The sequence below is a fragment of the Symphalangus syndactylus genome, chromosome 2, assembly GCF_028878055.3.
Source record: "Symphalangus syndactylus isolate Jambi chromosome 2, NHGRI_mSymSyn1-v2.1_pri, whole genome shotgun sequence".
In the NCBI taxonomy this organism is placed as follows: domain Eukaryota; kingdom Metazoa; phylum Chordata; class Mammalia; order Primates; family Hylobatidae; genus Symphalangus; species Symphalangus syndactylus.
The window spans coordinates 86,911,988-86,934,320 of record NC_072424.2 but is presented as its reverse complement, the minus strand read 5'-3'; the positions used below and the strand labels follow the sequence as shown (position 1 = coordinate 86,934,320).

The 22,333-nt window shown below is 39.6% G+C and overlaps 1 protein-coding gene across 6 annotated transcripts in view; it reads right to left on the bottom strand.

Moving 5' to 3' along the window:
* CEP57L1 (centrosomal protein 57 like 1) overlaps positions 1–22,326 on the bottom strand; it is a 75,844-nt gene extending 53,518 nt beyond the window's left edge. For 2 of the 6 annotated variants that reach the window (XM_055260882.2, XM_063630690.1), the window contains exon 1: positions 22,166–22,231. Coding sequence is in view for 1 of the 6 variants with exons in the window: in XM_055260888.2 (XP_055116863.2) it covers positions 22,166–22,276 (111 nt within the window). In the remaining 5 variants the exon portion in view is untranslated. Of the gene's footprint in view, positions 1–21,844; positions 21,878–22,165 lie in introns of those variants that run through there. The other 4 variants (XM_055260888.2, XM_063630694.1, XM_055260929.2 and 1 more) reach the window with 4 other exon arrangements.
* Positions 22,327–22,333: the final 7 nt, after the last annotated feature.

The window sequence follows — 22,333 nt, the reverse complement described above, 5'->3', positions numbered from 1 at the left end:
CTCTTCAAGGAGAACTATAAACCACTGCTCAAGGAAATAAGAGAGGACACAAACAAATGGAAAAACATTCCATGCTCATGGATAGGAAGAATCAATATTGTCAAAATGGCCATACTGCCCGAAGTAATTTATAGATTTAATGCTATCCTGATCAAGCTACCATTGACTTTCTTCATGGAACTGGAAAAATGTACTTTAAATTTCATATGGAACCAAAAAAGAGCCCGCACAGCCAAGACAATCCCAAGCAAAAAGAACAACGCTGGAGGCATCACGCTACCTGACTTCAAACTATACTACAAGGCTACAGTAACAAAAACAGCATGGTACTGGTACCGAAACAGATATATAGACCAATGGAACAGAACAGAGCCCTCAGAAATAATGCCACACATCTACAACCATCTGATCTTTGACAAAGCTGACAAAAACAAGCAATGGGGAAAGGATTCCCTATTTAATAAATGGTGTTGGGAAAACTGGCTAGTCATATGCAGAGAGCTGAAACTGGATCCCTCCCTTACACCTTATATAAAAATTAACTCAAGATGGATTAAAGACTTAAACGTAAGACCTAAAATCATAAAATCCCTAGAAGAAAACCTAGGCAATACCATTCAGGACATTGGCATGGGCAAAGACTTCACGACTAAAACACCAAAAGCAACGGCAACAAAAGCCAAAATTGATGAATTGGATCTGATTAAACCAAAGAGCTTCTGCATAGCAAAAGAAACTATTGTCAGAGTGAACAGGCAACCTACAGAATGGGAGAAAATTTTTGCAGTCTATCCATCTGACTATCCACCCACAAAGAATTTAAACAGATTTATAAGAAAAAATCAAACAACCGCATCAAAAAGTGGGTGAAGGATATGAACAGACACTTCTCAAAAGAAGACATTTATGCAGCCAACAAACATATGAAAAAAAGCTCATCATCACTGGTCATTAGAGGAATGCAAATCAAAACCACAACAAGATACCATCTCATGCCAGTTAGAATGGCGATCATTTAAAAAGTCAGGGAACAACAGATGCTGGAGAGGACGCGGAGAAATAGAAACATTTCTACTCTGTTGGTGGGAGTATAAATTAGTTCAACCATTGTGGAAGACAGTGTGGCGATTCCTCAAGGATCTAGAACTAGAAATACCATTTGACCCAGCAATCCCATTACTGGGTATATACCCAAAAGATTATAAATCATTCTACTATAAAGACACACGCACACATGCACACGTATGTTTATTGCGGCACTGTTCACAATAGCAAAGACTTGGAACCAACCCAAATGCCCATCAATGATAGACTAGATAAGGAAAATGTGGCACATATACACCATGGAATACTATGCAGCCATAAAAAAGAATGAGTTAATGTCCTTTACAGAGACATAGATGATGCTGGAAACCATCATTCTCAGCAAACTAACTCAAGAACAGAAAACCAAACACCACATGTTCTCACTCATAAGTGGGAGCTGAACGATGAGAACGCATGGACACAGGGAGGGGAACATCACTCACCCGGGCCTGTCAGGGGGTTTGGTGCTAGGGGAGGGATAGCATTAGGAGAAATACCTAATGTAGATGACGGGTTGATTGGTGCAGCAAACCAACATGGCATGTGTATACCTATGTAACAAACCTGCACGTTCTGCACATGTATCCCAGAACTTAAAGTATAATGAAAAATACATATATATACTTTTCATTCTAATATTTAAATGTTATAGATCTACAATCCACTAAAGATTCATACTTTTAAACAGTATTTACTAAGACTTGCTCTAAGGAATACTGGTTTCATAGGATGTTAATGGAAGTTACTCCCTAAATTATTTCCTGGCAAATAACTTTCAGGAAATTGGTAAAACAAAATTAACCTTCTTTATCTGCAAGTCTTGTCAGTATCTTTAATATGCTACTATCATTGTAAATTTCCAAAATGAAGATGAAGCATGCATCTTCCAAATTTATGTACAACAGAAACCTTTTTGGTGAATACTCTTAAGAGATTAGCATTCCACAGAACAGACTTCAGGTAATGTCTATAATGTTTATATACATAATCATCAAAGCAGCTCTACATAGGAGACTACTATCGAGATATTATGAGACATGTAATTGATAACAAGAAATAACAACCAATAATAGAAATAACAAAGAGCAAATTGTCCACAACATCCTTGTTAGAAATTTGTATTTCTAGTGTAGGAGAGTAAAGAAAGAGAAAGAGACTCTCCTATTAAAAACAAGTTACAAATTCTAGCGTTTGTGTATTTAAGCTCACTTGATTTAGTAAATAATCAGTCTGGTATATCTGATGGAATGGCACATAAAAATTGCGAAGTTAATATACCTTCAAAAGTACTTAACAGAATCATGATATAGCCAAATCATTCAGTAGATGCTATAACATCTTCTTGTTAATATAATTCATGAAACAATACTGTGGTTTCTCTTCAGAGCATATAAATCTTTCACCTTTTTAAATTCAAGAAATAAGGAGGGCTCATAAATGAGATGGTAAAATTGAGTAACAGAATTCAAACAATTTGCATGAATTTATTTTGGAACAAGAAATAGAATTTGTCTCTCGTATTTTCTAAATTAATAAAGGCCAAAAAAATCACAGCACAAGGTCTCACAGGTATCATCTACCCCTTTTTGAACAGAGGAATGTAGGAAAATGCAATTAAGTCAAACAAAATAAGAAAAATGGGGCTGGCTGTGGTGTCTCACGCCTGTAATCACCGCACTTTGGGAGGCCGAGACAGGTGGATCACCGGAGTTTAGGAGTTCGAGACCAGCCTGGCCGAAACAGTGAAACCCTGTCTCTGCTAAAAATACCAAATTAGCAGGGTGTGGTGGCAGGTGAGGCAGGAGAATCACTTGAACTCTGGAGGCAGAGGTTGCAGTGAGCTGAGATCGTGCCACTGCACTCCAGCCTGGGTGACGAGAGTGAAATTCTGTCTCAAAAAAAAAAAAAAGAGAAAAATGTAGAACATTAAATATTGTAGTCCTTATAAGCTTTGGTGTCAGAGACTCCTCCAAAGCACTACTGCTTACTGGTGGGGCATTACATTTAGATTCACTGGTGTGGACAACACTAGTTTCTAACTAGTTCTGGGATCTTGTCCTAATTAGTAGCTTAACTTCTCCATAACTTTATATATTTATGAATTAAATAAAATGAATAACTTAATTTTGAAGTTTTCATCCATTTCTAAAATTCTATTAAAAGAGAGTTGTACTTACAAATATGAACTTATTTTTTCTTTTTTTTTTTTTTTTGATACAGAGTCTCTCTGTGTCGCCCAAGCTGCAGTGCAATGGCACGATCTCGTCTCACTACAACCTGCATCTCCCAAGTTCAAGTGATTCTCTTGCTTCAGCCTCCCAGGTAGCTGGGATTACAGGCATGCGCCATCATGCCCAGCCAATTTTTGGATTTTTATTAGAGACGGGGTTTCACCATGTTGGCCAAGCTGGTCTCAAACTCCTGGCCTCAGGTGATCCACCCACCTCGACCTCCCAAAGTGCTGGGATTATAGGCGTGAGCCACCATGCCCAGCCACAAATATGAACTTTTACTGAAGCTTTTGCCAAATTCTTGAGTTCTAAACCTGGGGTAACAATTAAGTTTTGTCTTCTCTGTGAATTCCCTTATGAATACCTTAATGCTCTTATCTAGACAACCATTAAGTCTAGATTTTTAAAAATAAAAATAATCCATAATTTGCATTATTTAACAGGTATCTAAAACATGTGTTTTTAAGGCTTTAGAAAGACTATTAAGCAACTTATAAAATTATATGTAATAAAAGAAGGAAAATATAAAAAGTTCTGATTAATATGAAAGAGAAAACTCTCCTCTAACCTACACACAAAAATATTAGATGATATATAACTTTAAAAAAATATATAGCCAAGCTCAAAAGAAAAAGGGGAAATGCCCAGATGCTAAAAACAGAGAGAAAATTCAAGCCAGAATTGGTGAATCATAGTTGGATTTTTTAAATGTTTAAAATGATTAAGAAAATCAGATTTATTTAAAAATATAAATCTAATTTATTAGGTTCACAAAAGTTGCTTACTTAGGAAGATACTGCTTATTAGAATTGAAGGTCTGTTTTGATAATTGCTTAAGTATCTGATAAAATGATAGACTAAATTGAAAATTGTAGTTTGAAACGTATAAGAAATTTGTTTGTAAATACTATTACATATCTAAGGAGAATTTTATCTTTTATACTTACAAGTTAACCAAACATTAATTTTATTTCGTTAGTTTTTTGAGATAGAGTCTCACTCTGTTGCGTAAGTTGGAGTGAAGTGGCGAAATTTCAGTTCACTGCAACCTTTACCTCCTGAGTTCAAGAAATTTTCCTTCCTCAGCCTCCTGAGTAGCTGGGATTACAGGTGTGCACCATCATGCCATGCTAATTTTCTTTTTCTGTATTTTTAGTAGAGACGGGGGTGGGGGGTGGGGTTTCACCATGTTGGCTAGGCTGGTCTTGAACTCGTGACTTCAAGTGATCCGCCAGCCTCAGCCTCCCAAAGTGCTGGGATTACAGGCATGAGCTATCATGCCTAGTCTTGAACATTAATTTCAAAAAAGCCAAAGTCCCTATTTCCTTGCAAAAACTACTATACTTAAAATAGATGTAGCACAACTTGTAAGTTAAACTCAAAGTCTTAGGGAAAACTGCATATAAAAAATGACAACTTTAATAAATTGAATACTAATTAAAATAAATGAAAAGTATTGAGTTTCAGGAAAAAAGTCCACCTCTGACACTAAAAACACTAACTGACAACAAGGATACCCACTATCAGTAGTATTATTTAATAATGAATTGGAGATCCTGACAAAGGAACAAAACAGAAAAAGAAAATAAGATGTATAAGAGCGTAAAAATTGTTATCTGTAGGAAATATGATTTTCTATATAGAACAACCCACGATATCTAGATCAGTGGTCCCCAATCTTTTTGGTACCAGGGACCGGTTTCATGAAAGACGATTTTTCCATGGACCTGGGTTAGGGGTGGGGATGGGATGGTCTCAGGATGATTCAAGCCCATTGCATTTATTGTGAACTTTATTTCTATTATTATTACATTGTAATACATAATGAAATAATTATACAACTCACCGTAAAGTAGAATCAGTGGGATCCCTGAGCTTGTTTTTGCAACTAGACAGTCCCATCTGGGGGTGATGAGAGACAGTGACAGGTCATTAGGCTTTAGATTCTCATAAGGAGTGTGCAACCTAGATCTCTCACGTGCACAGTCTGCAAGAGGGTTTGTGATCCCGTGAGAATGCTACTGCTGATCTGACAGGAGGCGGAGCTCTGGGGGTAAAGCAAGCAATGAGGAGCAGCTGTAAATACAGATGAAGCTTCACTTGTTCACCTGTTGCTCACCCCCTGCTGTGTGGTCTGGTTCCTAACAGGCCACGAACTGGTACCAGTCCATGGCCCGAGGTTTTGGGATCCCTGTTCTAGATAATCTATCTAGAAAATGTAATTTCAAAACATACGTTTGCACAATAGCATCAGAAACTGTATGAATCATAGGGATAATGGCAAATAAAAATTTGTAAGTGCATTGTGAAAAAGAACAAAAAGATGAGACTGTTTTCCTAGTTATTAAGATTGATTATGGTACTTTAGTCATTAAAATAGTGGTTAGGCCTGAGGTGAGACAAAAGGGACTGATACAAAAGAAAAGAGAGTAAATAAACTTTTTCATATGTGGGAATTTGGTATATGAAAAAGAGGGCATTTCCATGGAGAAAGGATTGGCTATTCAATATTCACTATACCGATATTCACTATACAGTGCTATCCACACTGTAAAATATAAACATATATCTCTACTCCATGCCAAACACAAAAATAAATTCCAGCTAGACTGAACATCTATATGTGAACAACAAACCTTTGTTTTAAAAGAAAATATAGAGTATGTTTCAGACTTTGAGTAAGAAGAGTTTTCTTAAAACAAGACAATTTACAAATAAAAAAGAAAAAATGATAAAACTATATAAAAATTAAAATTTCTGTACAACAAAAAACATCATTGATGATCTCTTTAAAAAAAGAAACATACAAGATGGCCGAATAGGAACAGCTCCGGTCTCCAGCTCCCAGCCCCAACGACACAGAAGACGGGTGATTTCTGCATTTCTGCTTGAGGTACCGGTTTCATCTCACTAGGGAGTGCCTAACAGTGGGTGCAGGACACTTGGTGAAGCACACTGTGCGCGAGCCGAAGCAGGGCAAGGCATTGCCTCACTCGGGAAGCGCAAGGGGTCAGGGAGTTCCCTTTCCTAGTCAAAGAAAGGGGAAACAGACGGCACCTGGAATATCGGGTCACTCCCATCCTAATACTGCGCTTTTCCAACAGGCCTGGAAAACGGCACACTAGGAGATTGTGTCCCGCACCTGGCTCGGAGGGTCCTATGCCCACAGAGTCTTGCTGATTGCTAGCACAGCAGTCTGAGATCACCCTGCAAGGCGGCAGCGAGGCTGGGGGAGGGGCGCCCGCCATTGCCCAGGCTTGCTTAGGTAAACAAAGCAGCCAGGAAGCTCGAACTGGGTGGAGCCCACCACAGCTCAAGGAGGCCTGCCTGCCTCTGTAGGCTCCACCTCTGGGGGCAGGGCACAGACAAACAAAAACTCAGCAAGAACCTCCACAGACTTAAATGTCCCTGTCTGACTGACAGCTTTGAAGAGAGTAGTGGTTCTCCCAGCACGCAGCTGGAGATCTGAGAATGGACAGACTGCCTCCTAAAGTGGGTCCCTCACCCCTGAGCAGCCTAACTGGGAGGCACCCCCCCAGTAGGGACAGACTGACACCTCATTCAACCGGGTACTCCTCTGAGACAAAACTTTCAGAGGAACTATCAGACAGCTGAATTTGTGGTCTCATGAAAATCCGCTGCTCTGCAGCCACCGCTGCTGACACCCAGCCAAACAGGGTCTAGAGTGGACCTCTAGTAAACTCCAACAGACCTGCAGCTGAGGGTCCTGTCTGGTAGAAGGAAAACTAACAAACAGAAAGGACATCCACACCAAAAACCCATCTGTACATCACCATCATCAAAGACAAAAAGTAGATAAAACCACAAAGATGGGGAAAAAACAGAGCACAAAAACTGGAAACTCTAAAAAACAGAGCACCTCTCCTCCTCCAAAGGAACACAGTTCCTCACCACCAACGGAACAAAGCTGGATGGAGGATGACTTTGATGAGTTGAGAGAAGAAGGCTTCAGACGATCAAACTACTCTGAGCTACGAGAGGAAATTCAAAACAATAGCAAAGAAGTTAAAAACTTTGAAAAAAAATTAGAAGAATGGATAACTAGAATAACCAATGGAGAGAAGGGCTTCAAGGAGCTGATGGAGCTGAAAGCCAAGTTTCGAGAACTACGCGAAGATTGCAGAAGCCTCAGTAGCAGATGCGATCAACTGGAAGAAAGGGTATCGCTGATGGAAGATGAAATGAATGAAATGAAGAGAGAAGGGAATTTTAGAGAAAAAAGAATAAAAAGAAATGAACAAAGCCTCCAAGAAATTTGGGACTATGTGAAAAGACCAAACCTACGTCTGATTGGTGTACCTGAAAATGATGGGGAGAATGGAACCAAGTTGGAAAACACTTTGCAAGATATTATCCAGGAGAACTTCCCCAATCTAGCAAGGCAGGCCAGCATTCAGATTCAGGAAATACAGAGAACGCCACAAAGATACTCCTCGAGAAGGGCAACTCCAAGACACATAATTGTCAGATTCACCAAAGTTGAAATGAAGGAAAAAATGTTAAGGGCAGCCAGAGAGAAAGGTCGGGTTACCCACAAAGGGAAGCCCATCAGACTAACAGCTGATCTCTCAGCAGAAACTCTACAAGCCAGAAGAGAGTGGGGGCCCATATTCAACATTCTTAAAGAAAAGAATTTTCAACCCAGAATTTCCTATCCAGCCAAACTAAGCTTCATAAGTGAAGGAGAAATAAAATACTTTACAGACAAGCAAACGCTGAGTGATTTTGTCACCACCAGGCCTGCCCTAAAAGAGCTCCTGAAGGAAGCACTAAACATGGAAAGGAACAACCGGTACCAGCCACTGCAAAAACATGCAAAACTGTAAAGACCATCGAGGCTAGGAAGAAACTATAGCAACTAACGAGCAAAATAACCAACTAACATCATAATGACAGGATCAGATTCACACATAACAATATTCACGTTAAATGTAAATGGGCTAAATGCTCCAATCAAAAGACACAGACTGGCAAACTGGATAAGGAGTCAGGACCCATCAGTGTGCTGTATTCAGGAAACCCATCTCATGTGCAGAGACACACATAGACTCAAAATAAAGGGATGGAGGAAGATCTATCAAGCAACTGGAAATCAAAAAAAGGCAGGGGTTGCAATCCTAGTCTCTGATAAAATAGACTTTAAACCAACAAAGATCAAAAGAGACAAAGAAGGCCATTACATAATGGTAAAGGGATCAATTCAACAAGAAGAGCTAACTATCCTAAATATATATGCACCCAACACAGGAGCACCCAGATTCATAAAGCAAGTCCTCAGTGACCTACAAAGGGACTTAAACTCCCACACAATAATAATGGGAGATTTTAACACCCCACTGTCAGCATTAGACAGATCAACGAGACAGAAAGTTAACAAGGATATCCAGGAATTGAACTCAGCTCTACATAAAGTGGACCTAATAGACATCTACAGAACTCTCCACCCCAAATCAACAGAATATACATTTTTTTCAGCACCACACCACACCTATTCCAAAACTGACCACATAGTTGGAAGTAAAGCTCTCCTCAGCAAATGTAAAAGAACAGAAATTATAACAAACTGTCTCTCAGACCACAGTGCAATCAAACTAGAACTCAGGATTAAGACACTCACTCAAAACCGCTCAACTACATGGAAACTGAACAACCTGCTCCTGAATGACTATTGGGTACATAATGAAATGAAGGCAGAAATAAAGATGTTCTTTGAAACCAACGAGAACAAAGACACAACATACCAGAATCTCTGGGACACGTTCAAAGCAGTGTGTAGAGGGAAATTTATAGCACTAAATGCCCACAAGAGAAAGCAGGAAAGATCCAAAATTGACACCCTAACATCACAATTAAAAGAACTAGAAAAGCAAGAGCAAACACATTCAAAAGCTAGCAGAAGGCTAGAAATAACTAAAATCAGAGCAGAACTGAAGGAAATAGAGACACAAAAAACCCTTCAAAAAATTAATGAATCCAGGAGCTGGTTTTTTGAAAAGATCAACAAAATTGATGGACCGCTAGCAAGACTAATAAAGAAGAAAAGAGAGAAGAATCAAATAGATGCAATAAAAAACGAAAAAGGGGATATCACCACCGATCCCACAGAAATACAATCTACCATCAGAGAATACTACAAACACCTCTATGCAAATAAACTAGAAAATCTAGAAGAAATGGATAAATTCCTCGACAAATACACCCTCCCAAGACTAAACCAGGAAGAAGTTGAATCTCTGAATAGACCGATAACAGGTTCTGAAATTGTGGCAATAATCAATAGCTTACCAACCAAAAAGAGTCCAGGACCTGATGGATTCACAGCCGAATTCTACCAGAGGTACAAGGAGGAACTGGTACCATTCCTTCTGAAACTATTCCAATCGATAGAAAAAGAGGGAATCCTCCCTAACACATTTTACGAAGCCAGCATCGTCCTGATACCAAAACCTGGCAGAGACTTAACCAAAAAAGAGAATTTCAGACCAATATCCTTGATGAACATTGATGCAAAAATCCTCAATAAAATACTGGCAAACCAAATCCAGCAGCACATCAAAAAGCTTATCCACCATGATCAAGTGGGCTTCATCCCTGGGATGCAAGGCTGGTTCAACATATGCAAATCAATAAATGTAATACAGCATATAAACAGAACCAAAGACAAAAACCACATGATTATCTCAATAGATGCAGAAAAGGCCTTTGACAAAATTCAACAACCCTTCATGCTAAAAACTCTCAATAAACTAGGTATTGATGGGACGTATCTCAAAATAATAAGAGCTATCTATGACAAACCCACAGCCAATATCATACTGAATGGGCAAAAACTGGAAGCATTCCCTCTGAAAACTGGCACAAGACAGGGATGCCCTCTCTCACCGCTCCTATTCAACATAGTGCTGGAAGTTCTGGCCAGAGCAATCAGGCAGGAGAAGGAAATAAAGGGTATTCAATTAGGAAAAGAGGAAGTCAAATTGTCCCTGTTTGCAGATGACATGATTGTATATCTAGAAAACCCCATTGTCTCAGCCCAAAATCTCCTTAAGCTGATTAGCAACTTCAGCAAAGTCTCAGGATACAAAATTAATGTACAAAAATCACAAGCATTCTTGTACACCAATAACAGACAAACAGAGAGCCAAATCATGAGTGAACTCCCATTCCCAATTGCTTCAAAGAGAATAAAATACCTAGGAATCCTACTTACAAGGGATGTGAAGGACCTCTTCAAGGAGAACTACAAACCACTGCTCAATGAAATAAAAGAGGATACAAACAAATGGAAGAACATTCCATGCTCATGGGTTGGAAGAATCAATATCGTGAAAATGGCCATACTGCCCAAGGTAATTTATAGATTCAATGCCATCCCCATCAAGCTACCAATGACTTTCTTCACAGAATTGGAAAAAACTACTTTAAAGTTCATATGGAACCAAAAAAGAGCCCGCAATGCCAAGTCAATCCTAAGCCAAAAGAACAAAGCTGGAGGCATCACGCTACCTGACTTTAAACTATACTACAAGGCTACAGTAACCAAAACAGCATGGTACTGGTACCACAACAGAGACATAGATCAATGGAACAGAACAGAGCCCTCAGAAATGATGCCGCATAGCTACAACTATCTGATCTTTGACAAACCTGACAAAAACAAGAAATGGGGAAAGGATTCCCTATTTAATAAATGGTGCTGGGAAAACTGCCTAGCCATATGTAGAAAGCTGCAACTGGATCCCTTCCTTACACCTTATACAAAAATTAATTCAACATGGATTAAAGACTTAAATGTTAGACCTAAAACCATTAAAATCCTACAAGAAAACCTAGGCAATACCATTCAGGACATAGGCGTGGGCAAGGACTTCATGTCTAAAACACCAAAAGCAATGGCAACAAAAGCCAAAATGGACAAATGGGATCTCATTAAACTAAAGAGCTTCTGCACAGCAAAAGAAACTATCATCAGAGTGAACAGGCAACCTACAGAATGGGAGAAAATTTTTGCAACCTACTCATCTGACAAAGGGCTAATATCCAGAATCTATAAAGAACTCAAACAAATTTACAAGAAAAAAACAAACAACCCCATCAAAAAGTGGGCAGAGGACATGAACAGACACTTCTCAAAAGAAGACATTTATGCAGCCAAAAAACACATGAAGAAATGCTCATCATCACTGGCCATCAGAGAAATGCAAATCAAAACCACAGTGAGATACCATCTCACACCAGTTAGAATGGCCATCATTAAAAAATCAGGAAACAACCGGTGCTGGAGAGGATGTGGAGAAATAGGAACACTTTTACACTGTTGGTGGGACTGTAAACTAGTTCAACCATTGTGGAAGTCAGTGTGGCGATTCCTCAGGGATCTCGAACTAGAAATACCATTTGACCCAGCCATCCCATTACTGGGTATATACCCAAAGGACTATAAATCATGCTGCTATAAAGACACATGCACACGTATGTTTATTGCGGCACTATTCACAATAGCAAAGAGTTGGAACCAACCCAAATGTCCAACAACGATGGACTGGATTAAGAAAATGTGGCACATATACACCATGGAATACTATGCAGCCATAAAAAATGATGAGTTCGTGTCCTTTGTAGGGACATGGATGAAACTGGAAAACATCATTCTTAGCAAACTATCGCAAGGACAAAAAACAAAACACCTCATGTTCTCACTCATAGGTGGGAATTGAACAATGAGAACTCATGGACACAGGAAGGGGAACATCACACTCCAGGGACTGTTGTGGGGTGGGGGGAGGGGGGAGGGACAGCATTAGGAGATACACCTAATGCTAAATGACGAGTTGATGGGTGCAGGAAATCAACATGGCACATGAATACATATGTAACGAACCTGCACATTGTGCACATGTACCCTAAAACCCTAAAGTATAATAAAAAAAAAAAGAAGAAACATACATAACATAAAAGATTAGTATCTGAAATACAGAAACAAGTTCTATCATATAAACCATTAAGAAAAACACAAAGCTCAATTAACAAAGGAACAAAAGGTACAATGGAAGTTAAAAGACAAGAAAACATGAATAGCTAAAAGGACAAAAACATTCTACTTCATTCATCAGGAAAATGCAAATTCAAACAATACAGAAATTATTTTACACCCATTAGACTGAAAAAAATTTTAAAAGAAGCCTATCAGGACTCAGTGCAATGGCTCATGTCTGTAATCCTAGCACTTTGGGAGGCTGCGGTGGGAGGACTGCTTGAGTCCAGGAGTTCAAGATCAGCCTGGGCAATACACTGTGAGACCCTGTTTCTACAAAAAAAAATTTTTTTAATTAGCTGGGTGTGGTGGCACACACGTGTTCCCAGCTACTTGTAGGGCAGAGGTGGGAGGATCGCTTGAGCCCAGGAGGTTGAGGCTTGCAGTGGACTGTGATCGTGCCACTGCACTCTGGTCTGGGCAACAGAGTGGGATTCTGTCTCACAAAACAAAACAAACAAACAAAAAAAAAACATGCCTATCAATATTAAGTTTTGTCAAGGATGTGGGGATTTGAAAATTCCCATGAACTGCCAATGGGAGTGTAAACTGGTAAAACATAACATTTTAGAGAACAACTTGAAAAATGTGATCCTGTGTATATCCTATAACTCAGCAATTCCACTTCTCCAAATTTGAGTGAACCCTAGAGAAAATGGCACATATCTGGACATATGTATAATGATGTTCACTGCTGCACTGCTTGCAACAGAAAAAAATTTTTTAAAAAACATAAATATACATTAATAGGGATTGGATAAGTTGTATCATATTCATACAATGAAACACTATACACCAGCTAAAATTTAAAAACAAGATCTACATTTAGCAACACAGATAAGCTCTGAAAATATATTGTTGAGTAAAACAGAAAGCAAGTTACAGATAGTAAGATATCTTCTATGTAACATTTTTTAAAAGACAAAGACAATATATGACTGTGCCAAGAGCACTTTCACAACCTATGTGATATTTTATTTCATTGAAAAAAAAAAAAAAACTAAAGCAAAGTAGGTAAAATGTTAACATTTGTTCATTCCAAGGGGTAGTTTAAAAGGGTATTTATTTTGTTACTCTTATTTTTTGTTTGAAATATGTAATGCTTTTAAAAATGACATATAATTTTAATATCTTATCCCTATATATGTATATATTCATGTAAAATGTGGATAAGGAAAATAAGTAGAAAAATAAGAATAAAGTCAGTAGTGAGATTGGTTTATAAAATTCAATAGCATATATTGCTAGAGTTGGCTCACAAATCTTTCAAGAAGAGCAAAATGAATATAGATTCAGCAATTATTGGTTTTTAAAAATCTATCCATTAATATATGTCAGAAATACTAGAGATTTAGTCATTCAAAGCATACTACAGTAAATTTGGAGACACCAAAAACAGAAAAACTGGAGAAAATACTGAAGAGTAAACTTGATTTAAGTGGTTTACTCATTTATTCCTGAAAGATGGAACCAAAATAACATAGAAAAAAGGAGGATGGTATTCTGAGAATAGTATGTATGACAGTGTTTCAGAAAATACGTTTTTGAAGTGCTGAAAAGAATATCATTCAAATCAATCTTGTTAAGGAATTCAAATCGACCTTGTTAAGGAAAACTTAAAAATAAAATATACAGATTCAAATTTAAGAGCCTTTATAATTTATTTGGGCAATACACATACACCCCACACATAAAAGTACACATACAGTACTTGGTTGACAAGATATTTTTCAACAAGCCAAAAGAAAAACTAAGGAAGCATTTAGAGGCAAAACTGCTTATGCTACTATATAGTAAATAATTAGTATAATTTCCTTTAAAAACTTAAGTTGAAGTCAGTTATCATAGAAAGAGATATTTTAAGTTTACATGGCTTCTGTGTTTCATTGTAGAGAAGGGTCAAACTATTGTGGAAAAATCACAGGTTGATTTTTGCAACCTTGTAAGACTAGGCAAAAAAGTAGCAAAAAACAAAAACAAACAAACACAAAAACCCCGGCAATGTAGACAAGTAACAAGGTAATTCAATTGAAGAATAATATTCTTAATTGTAGAAAGCCTTCCTAACAATTTTCACTTACAGCACTCAGCCAACTGCACATGCTGACAACAGATAACTAAAATGGAACTGTTAGTCCGGTTTCCTGATACATTCCAGATAAAGTTCTCCCTGGCCTCATCTTTAGGCTGACTTCAGGTCTCTTTCTCAAGGAACAGTTTTGAAGAATGGCACCAATATAGTTGTACAGATTCAGCATAATGGTCTTTAAAAAAAAGTTTTTCACCTTTTAATATTATTCATCAAAATAATTTCAGATCCAGCAGAAACTTTATTAATAAAAATATAAATCTAGGCACAGACCTTATACCTTTTACAAAAAAAAAAACTAAAAAATGGATCATAAACCTATATGCAAAACACAAAGCTATAAACGTTCTGGAAGACAGGAGAAAATCTAAATGACCCTGGGTATGGCAATGACTTTTTAGCTACAACACCAAAAGCATGATACATGAAAGCTGGACTTCACTAAAATTAAAAATTTCTGCTTTGCAAAGACATTATTAAGAGAATGAAAAGACAAGCCACAGACTTGGAGAAAATATTTGCAAAATGCAGGTCTGATATAGGACTTGTGTGTCCAAAATATACAAAGCACTCTTAAAACTCAATAGTAAGCTGGGCATGGAGGTGCATGCCTGTAGTTCTAGCTACTTCGGAGGCTGAGGCAGGACTGCTTGAGCCAAGGGGTTTGAGGTTACAGTGATCTATGAAAGCACCACTGCACTCCAACCTGGGTGACCTAGCGAGACCCTGCCTCACCTAGCGAGACCCTGCCTCTAAAACACAAAAACACTCAACAGTAATAATAATTTAAAAATGGACAAAAGATCTGAAAAGACACCTCACCAAACATGATACACAGGCAGCAAATAGGCATATGAAAAGATGCTCAACATATGTCATTGGGGAATCACCAATTAAAACAATAATGAGATACCATTACATACCTATTAGAACAACTAAAGTCCAAAACACTGATACCACCAAATCCTGGCAAAGGTGGGGCGCAACAGGAACTCTCATTCATTGGTGGGAAACAGAAAATAGTACTGCTGCTTTGAAAAACAGCTATGTGGCCGGGTGCGGTGGCTCACGCCTGTAATCCCAGCACTTTGGGAGGCCGAGGCGGGCAGATCACGAGGTCAGGAGATCGAGACCATCTTGGCTAACACAGTGAAACCCCGTCTCTACTAAAAATACAAAGAATTAGCTGGGCGCGGTGGTGGGCACCTGTAATCCCAGCTACTCAGGAGGCTGAGGCAGGAGAATGGCGTGAACCCGGGAGCGGAGCTTGCAGTGAGCCGAGATAGCGCCACTGCAGTCCAGCCTGGGCGAAAGAGCGAGACTCTGTCTCAAAAAAAAAAAAAAGAAAAACAGCTGTGAGTTTCTTACAAAGCTAAACATAGGGTCACCTGAGATCCAGCAATCAGATTCCTAGATGAGTTAAAAACTTATACCCAGAAAAAGCCTGCACATAAATTTTTAGGACACTTGATTCATAATTGATAAAAACTGCAAGCAATTAAGATGTCCTTCAAAAGGTGAATAAGCAAACTGTGATATATCCATACAATGGATTATTTTTCAGTGATAAAAACAAATTAGCTCTCAAGCCATACATATAAAGACATAAAATAACTATAAATGCACATTGCTAAGTAAAGGAGCCAGTCTAAAAGGCAACATACTGCATGATTCCATGGTCCATGGCCAAAGTTAGCAAAATCTCTCAATATCTGTTCCCTAATTAATTACTCTTCTAAAATGTAACTGTGAAAATTTACTGATCTAAAGAAGTTATTCTAAATTCCATAACATCTATTGATATGTTGCAGCAAAAAGGGCAGACTTTTTTTTTTTTTTTTTTTTTCCTAAGACAGAGTCATACTCTGTCGCCCAGACTGGAGTGCAGTGGTGCGATCTTGGCTCACTGCAACCTCTGCCTCCCGGGCTCAGGCGATTCACCTGCCTCAGCCTCCCGAGTAGTTGGGACTAGAGGCGTGCGCCATCATGCCCGGTTAATTTTTGTACTTTTAGTAGAGATGGAGTTACATCATGTTGGCCAGGATGGTCTCGAACTTCTGACCTCAGGTGATCCGCCTGCCTCGGCCTCCCAAAGTGCTAGGATTACAGGTGTGAGCCACCGTGCCCAGCCAAAAGGCAGACATTATGAATATAAGAACTCTGAATTAAACAATGTGAAACTGTATCACATTAAATAAAATTTTATGTGACCAGTAATTACATTTCCTAAGCTACAGATTCTGTAAACTTTCTTTCTTTCTTCTTTTTTTTTTTTTTTTTTGAGACAATCTCACTCTGTCACCCAGGCTAGAGTGCAGCGGAACGATCTCAGCTCACTGCAACCTCTGCCTCCTGGGTTCAAGCGATTCTCCTGCCTCAGCCTCCCGAGTAGCTGGAATTACAGGCGCCCACCACCATGCCTTGCTAATTTATGTATTTTCAGTAGAGACGGGGTTTCATGATGCTGGCCGAGCTGGTCTCAAACACCTGACCTCAAGTGATAGGCCCGCCTCAGCCTCCCAAAGTGCTAGGATTATAGGCATAAGCCACCGTGCCCAGCTTTATTTTTATTAGGATGAACTTTCTAAGATGTTTTTATTATAATGTACCCTCGTTCATCCATTAATTACTTTGTGTTTTTGTAAATGATAGATAAATATGCCATACCTTTGAAAGTTCTGTGGCATTATATCATTCTTCCATTCATTCATTCCTTTATTCTTGCATCACACATTTACTAAGTTTGTACTAGGTACCAGGCACTGTACTCAGAGGTAGAGATAAGATGATGAACAAAAACAAGCACAGTAGTTCCTCTTGTGTGCTTAAGCTCTACTGAAATAAACACACTTTAATCAAATCATGGCACAACTGCAAAACTAATTTGTAACATAAGAGCAACTCAAGGTTTACGGTGCAATAGGTCTATTTACAAGAAGAGTATTTAATTAGATCAGGGACACCTCTGAGAAAATGATTATTTGAGCAAAGACCTGCAGGAAGAGGAGTCAAAGACAGGCTAGAACAATCTGGACAAAGAATACAGTAAAAGAATGCTGCATCCATACTCACTGTCTCCCATACTCTACTAAATAAAAGTACCCATTGCTGGGCGCGGTGGCTCATGCCTGTAATCCCAGCACTTTGGGAGGCTGAGGGGGGCGGATCACAAGGTCAGGAGATCGAGACCATCCTGCCCAACATGGTGAAACCCTGTCTCTACTAAAAATACAAAAATTAGCCGGGCATGGTGGCAGGTGTCTGTCATCCCAGCTACTCAGGAGGCTGAGGCAGGAGAATCGCTTGAACTCGGGAGGCGGAGCTTGCAGTGAGCCGAGATAGCACCACTGCACTCCAGCCTGGGTAACAAGAGCAAAAACTCCTTCTCAAAATAAATAAATAAATAAATAAATAAAAATAAAAATAAATAAAAGTACCCATCTGGCTTTTGTATACTTTACTCCACCAAAAGTTTCTTATCAAGATCCCAATGACCTCCATGTTGCTAAATGTACTGGTCAATTATGAATCCTCATCTCATTTGACCTACAGCAACATTTAACATAACTTATTTTTCCTTCCTCCTTAATCACTTTCTTCATTTTGCTTCTAGAACACCTACTGAACAGTGGGTTTTCCTCTGCTCACTGGCTGCTCCTTCACAGTCACCTTTGCAGAGAACTCCAAATCCACCCAAACTCCACAGAATATCACTTTTGGTGATATCAACAACTGCTATCAAAACACTACTATAAAGCCCAAAATTATATCTATTGCCAGATCTTTCTCTTCACTTCTGGACTCATTCATTCAACTGCCTCCTCCACCTCCACATCTCAATGTGAATTTCTTAGAGGCATCTCAAACTTAACATGGCCAAGCTAAAATACCAACCTTTCCTCTCTCTCCCATTCACAAATCTGCAAACTTTCCCATAACAGTAAATGGCACTTCCTCCATTCTAGTTACTCAGGTTAGAAACTTTGAAGCCATTTTTGATTCTTACTCTCACACAATCTGTCAGCAAAATCTGTTGGCTATACTATCAAAATGTATCCAGATTCTCTCACCTGGATTATTACTTTAGTTTCCTAACCAGTCTCTCTGCTTCCACCCTTGCTTCCCCATGGTCTATGCTCAACACAATTTAAAAGAAATATTCACTTCAGGCCAGTTGCAGTGGCTTATGCCTCTAATCCCAGCACTTTGGGAGGCTGAGGCAGAAGGCTCACTTGAGGCAATCACTTGAGGAGTTCAAGGCCAGCCTGGGCAACACAGTGAGACCCTGTCTCTACAAAAAGACAAAAATTATCTCCACTTTTATATAATTTCAGTTAAAAAAAAAAAAGGAAAAAATACAAAATTACCTGGGCTTGTTGGCATGTGCCTATAGTCCCAACTACCTGGGAGACTGAGGTGGGAGGATTACTTGAGCCCAGGAGTTCAAGGATGCAGTGAGCTATGACTACACTCCAGCCTGGGTGACATAGTGAGACTCTGTCTCAGGAAAAAAGAAAGAGGCCGGGCACGGTGGCTCACGCCTGTAATCCAGCACTTTGCGAGGCTGAGGTGGGTGGATCACTTGAGGTCAGGAATTCAAGACCAGCCTGACCAACATGGTGAAACCCTGTCTCTACTAAATATACAAAATTAGCCAGGTATGGTGGTGCATGCCTGTAATCCCAGCTACTTGGGAGGCCGAGGACGAAGAATCACTTAAACTTGGGAGGTGGAGGTTGCAGTGAGCCAAGATTGTGCTATTGCACTCCAGCCTGGGCAACAAGAGCAAAACTCTGTCAAGACAGAGAGAGAGAGAGAGAGAGAGAGAGAGAGAAGTAGTCATTTTTAAAAAGTCAGATCATGCCCTCATCTGCGCAAAACTCTCCAATGCTTTCCCAACCCAATTAAAAATGTTAGTCCTTTCAGTCACCTGCATGTTCTCCTACCATTACTTCCTTTCTCTGTGACCTCACCTTATTCTCCTCTTTGTACTCATTGTGCTCCAGCCACATTAGCCTTCTTGCTATTTCTCAAATGTGCACTCAGGCTCCTGCCCAAGGCCTTTGCACTAATTCTCTTCATTAGAATGCTATTTGCCCAGGCATCTACATGGTTTATTCCCTCCCCTACTTCATATCTCCTCAATTGTCCCCTTCTGGATTAGGTCTTTTCTAACCACCTTATTTAAAAGTGAACCTTGCCCCTCACATCCTGGCACTCCCCATTCCCCTTCCCAGTTGTTTTATTCTCCACTGCATTTGTCTTCATTTCATTTACTAAGTGTTTTACGTATTTATTTACTATCTCTCCTCAGTAGAATGCAAGCTCTATGACAGTGGGAATTTTTATATATTGTGGTCAATGCTGTATCTTCAATGTCCTGTTATATAAAAGGCACTCAACAGAGATTTGTTGAGTAAATGCGTGGGTGAAATGGAATATGAGAATCAATGACTGAAAAATGGTCTGTATGGCTGATCTGGAGAGCAGTATATGAAGTTAATCTGAAAGAGTACCAGATGATGTCAGGCTTTATAAAGGAGTTTTGTCTTTAACAGTAGTAGGACACCATTGAATAGTTTTAACCAAGAGAAAATCTGATCAGATCTGCAGTTTCAAAAAATCATTCTGGCAGCTATAATGGAGAACTAATGGAGGAGGGGCATTGTGAATAATTGCTACTGTAGTGATCTTGAGAGATTATCGCAGTTTGAAGACAGGTGGAGAGAAAAATGTATTTGAAGGATATTTTGGGAGATAAGGTTGGCAGAACTTGGTAATAATTTGGCCATAGAAGTATGAAGGGCAAGAAGAAATAAAGAACAATGTTTAGCTTTCAAATTTTCACAAGTAGATGTATAGTAGTGTCCTTTGCTGAAATAAGGAACACTGAAAAAGAATTAGATTCATAAGAGATAACTATGCATTTGGTTTTAGGTATGTTGAGTTTGAGATGCTTTTGAGATATCCAAGAAGAAATATCCAAGAGATATTATGAAAGGTGAGAGGTGAAGCTGAATGGAGCTATTCATTTGAGAGTCATAGGTGTTGGTGAAGCCATGGGTATACATGAGATCAAATTTAACTACAGCATAAAAAGGCACCCAGCCTTAAGAAACTACCCGACCCTTTATGGGCTGGATAGAGGATGAAGATCCCAAAAAGGAGATGAAAATGGAATGGTTTTTGTTTTGCTTTTTCAATCACACTCATAAGTTATTCCCTTTTAAAAATTCAGATTCAAACGAGAAGTGTTAGAATGTAACAAGGCTTTTGAAATTAGACCAATTCATCAGAACTATGCATCTATTCAAAAATAGCTCACTTACAGAAAAGATATAAAGAATTCACAATACCTGTCTCTTTGTAGCTTCAAAGTACATCAACACACAAAAAGCACCCTTCCCTTCCCACCCCACACGGCCAAGTATGCATGATGTGGCTTACTGACGTTTCCTGAAAGTACCCTTCACTCTGGGCCTTAGCATATGCTGTTCTTTTGGTCTTCATTTCCCCTGGGATGAAGATTTCCCTGACTTTTCAAGATTGGACTAAGTCATCTCCTTCTAGACATCTCAGTGATATCATATATTATTGTAACTGTATGTCTAACAACTAGTTCCTCTAACTAGTAAGACTGTCTTTTTCATTGTTGTATACTCAGTGACTAGCAAGATGAAATTTTTATAATTTAGTGCAATGCAATTCTGCAAGGTAAAGAATTAAAATCTACACCGATTATCAGTCCACTGATGGCGGTTCAAACCTCGACTTTTCTCAAATAATAACTTTTTAAAAGCAAACTGTAATTTTAAGCAAATGACTGAATCTTTTGAAAAAGTCGACTAAGTTTTGGGGAGACTTTTATGGTTTTGCTTTCTTTTGCATGCGGTATCCTTAAAGCCTGCAGGAATTCCTATCTAGGAATACTGGGGATTCTTTTACGAGATGGATTTGACAACTTGCTTTCAAAGCCCTGCCTAGGATTTCATTTGACTGAGCAAATAAAGCCCAGAACATCCCTAAGCAAAGGCAAACAAAGGTGCAAATGCGCAGAGATCCCAAATTCACCCCGCGTGTGTCCACAGAAAAGGGCGGAAGCAAAGGCGGCAGCGCGAAGCTCCAGTTTCCACAGCATCCTTCCTTCTTGGCCTTACTTAGGCCGCTCCATGCGACCCTTGGGATCAGGATCCCAAATCCTTGCCTCACCCACCACGCCCCGCGCTTGGGCAGCTGGACTAGTCCTTCCCACGAAAGTCACTGGAAAAAGTCCTTGGACTAAGGGAGGCCACCCTAGATGGCTTTGTCTCCAAAATCCCAGAGGAAATGGAGGAAGGAAAAACCCTGTCAAGGAAAGGTGACAACCCAGCTTACAGTGCTTACCAAGCAGACGCTCTCAGTCAGCCCCTGCCACCGCTAACCGTTGGTTCGCGGGCACCCACAGGCAACGTCGCGGTGGCCCCTGGGGGTTGTAGTTTCTGTCGCAAACAAAACGCGCCGGCATCAAAACTACATTCCCCACAAGTCAACGCGAAGACGTCCTACCGACTTAAATCTGGGGTTTGGAGTAATAAAGAGGCCGTCACTAATTTTAGGGTGATCTTAAATGTAGACTCAATTTCTTCCAGGAGTCCCTTCGCGCCCTCTTTCTTAGTCCTGCCTGTTTTATGTGTGACGAAGTCTCAGTGTACTTCTACGCCTTACTTTTTCCTTCCCCTCCTCCACGACAGACTCCAAACGTCCGGGAACGGAAACCGCCTCAGGGCGCAAGCTTAACGCCTCCGGAGGCGCTTGGCCCAGTTCGCAGTCACGCATGCGTAGCAGCCGAGAGCGGCTGGCAGCCGCGCGCGGCGCACTTGGGGTCCGGAGGTA